Here is a 453-nt window from a genome sequence, read left to right on the forward strand (position 1 = left end):
CCGCGCTGCCCGGGAGGTGCCCGGCCCCGGAGCCCCGCCGCCGGCGCCCGCGCGCACGCTGCAGACACTTACGGGTGATGAGCTCCCTCTGGGACAAGTGCTGCGGGTTGCCCTGTTTGCGGCGGGACATTGCCCCGGCATCTATTCTGGCATCAGCCCGAGGAGCTGCTCGGCTGGGGAGCCGGGAGGGGTCGCGCGCCGCCGCGCCTGCTCCGCCGCGGCCCGGGCTGCCGCCTGGGGCTTCCTCTCCCTTCCTCTCTCGTTCTCTGCCTCCTTCTTCTCTTCTTCTTTATTTTGCTCTTTCTTCGAAGCTGTTTTTTGTTTTGTTTTCAAAAAGGGAAAGCGAAGAAAAACAAAAAAGAGCAAAGACTCTCGGTCTGAAATAGGAGAAAGAGGAAAAAAAAAAAAAAAAGGCTTGTGTCGCTGCTTGCCTCGGACCAGTGGGTTTCTTTA

The 453-nt window shown here is 59.4% G+C and overlaps 1 protein-coding gene across 4 annotated transcripts in view; it reads right to left on the bottom strand.

Moving 5' to 3' along the window:
- The window catches only part of BCL11B (B-cell CLL/lymphoma 11B (zinc finger protein)), a 98,046-nt gene extending 97,916 nt beyond the window's left edge, over positions 1-130 (bottom strand). For all 4 annotated transcript variants that reach the window (XM_006879063.1, XM_006879061.1, XM_006879062.1 and 1 more), the window contains exon 1: positions 73-130. In XM_006879063.1, the coding sequence (XP_006879125.1) occupies positions 73-130 (58 nt within the window). The remainder of the gene's footprint in view (positions 1-72) is intronic.
- Between the last annotated feature and the right edge of the window lie 323 nt (positions 131-453).

The sequence above is a fragment of the Elephantulus edwardii genome, unplaced genomic scaffold (genome assembly GCF_000299155.1).
Source record: "Elephantulus edwardii isolate Elephantulus edwardi_28Jun2011 unplaced genomic scaffold, EleEdw1.0 scaffold00002, whole genome shotgun sequence".
Taxonomy (NCBI): domain Eukaryota; kingdom Metazoa; phylum Chordata; class Mammalia; order Macroscelidea; family Macroscelididae; genus Elephantulus; species Elephantulus edwardii.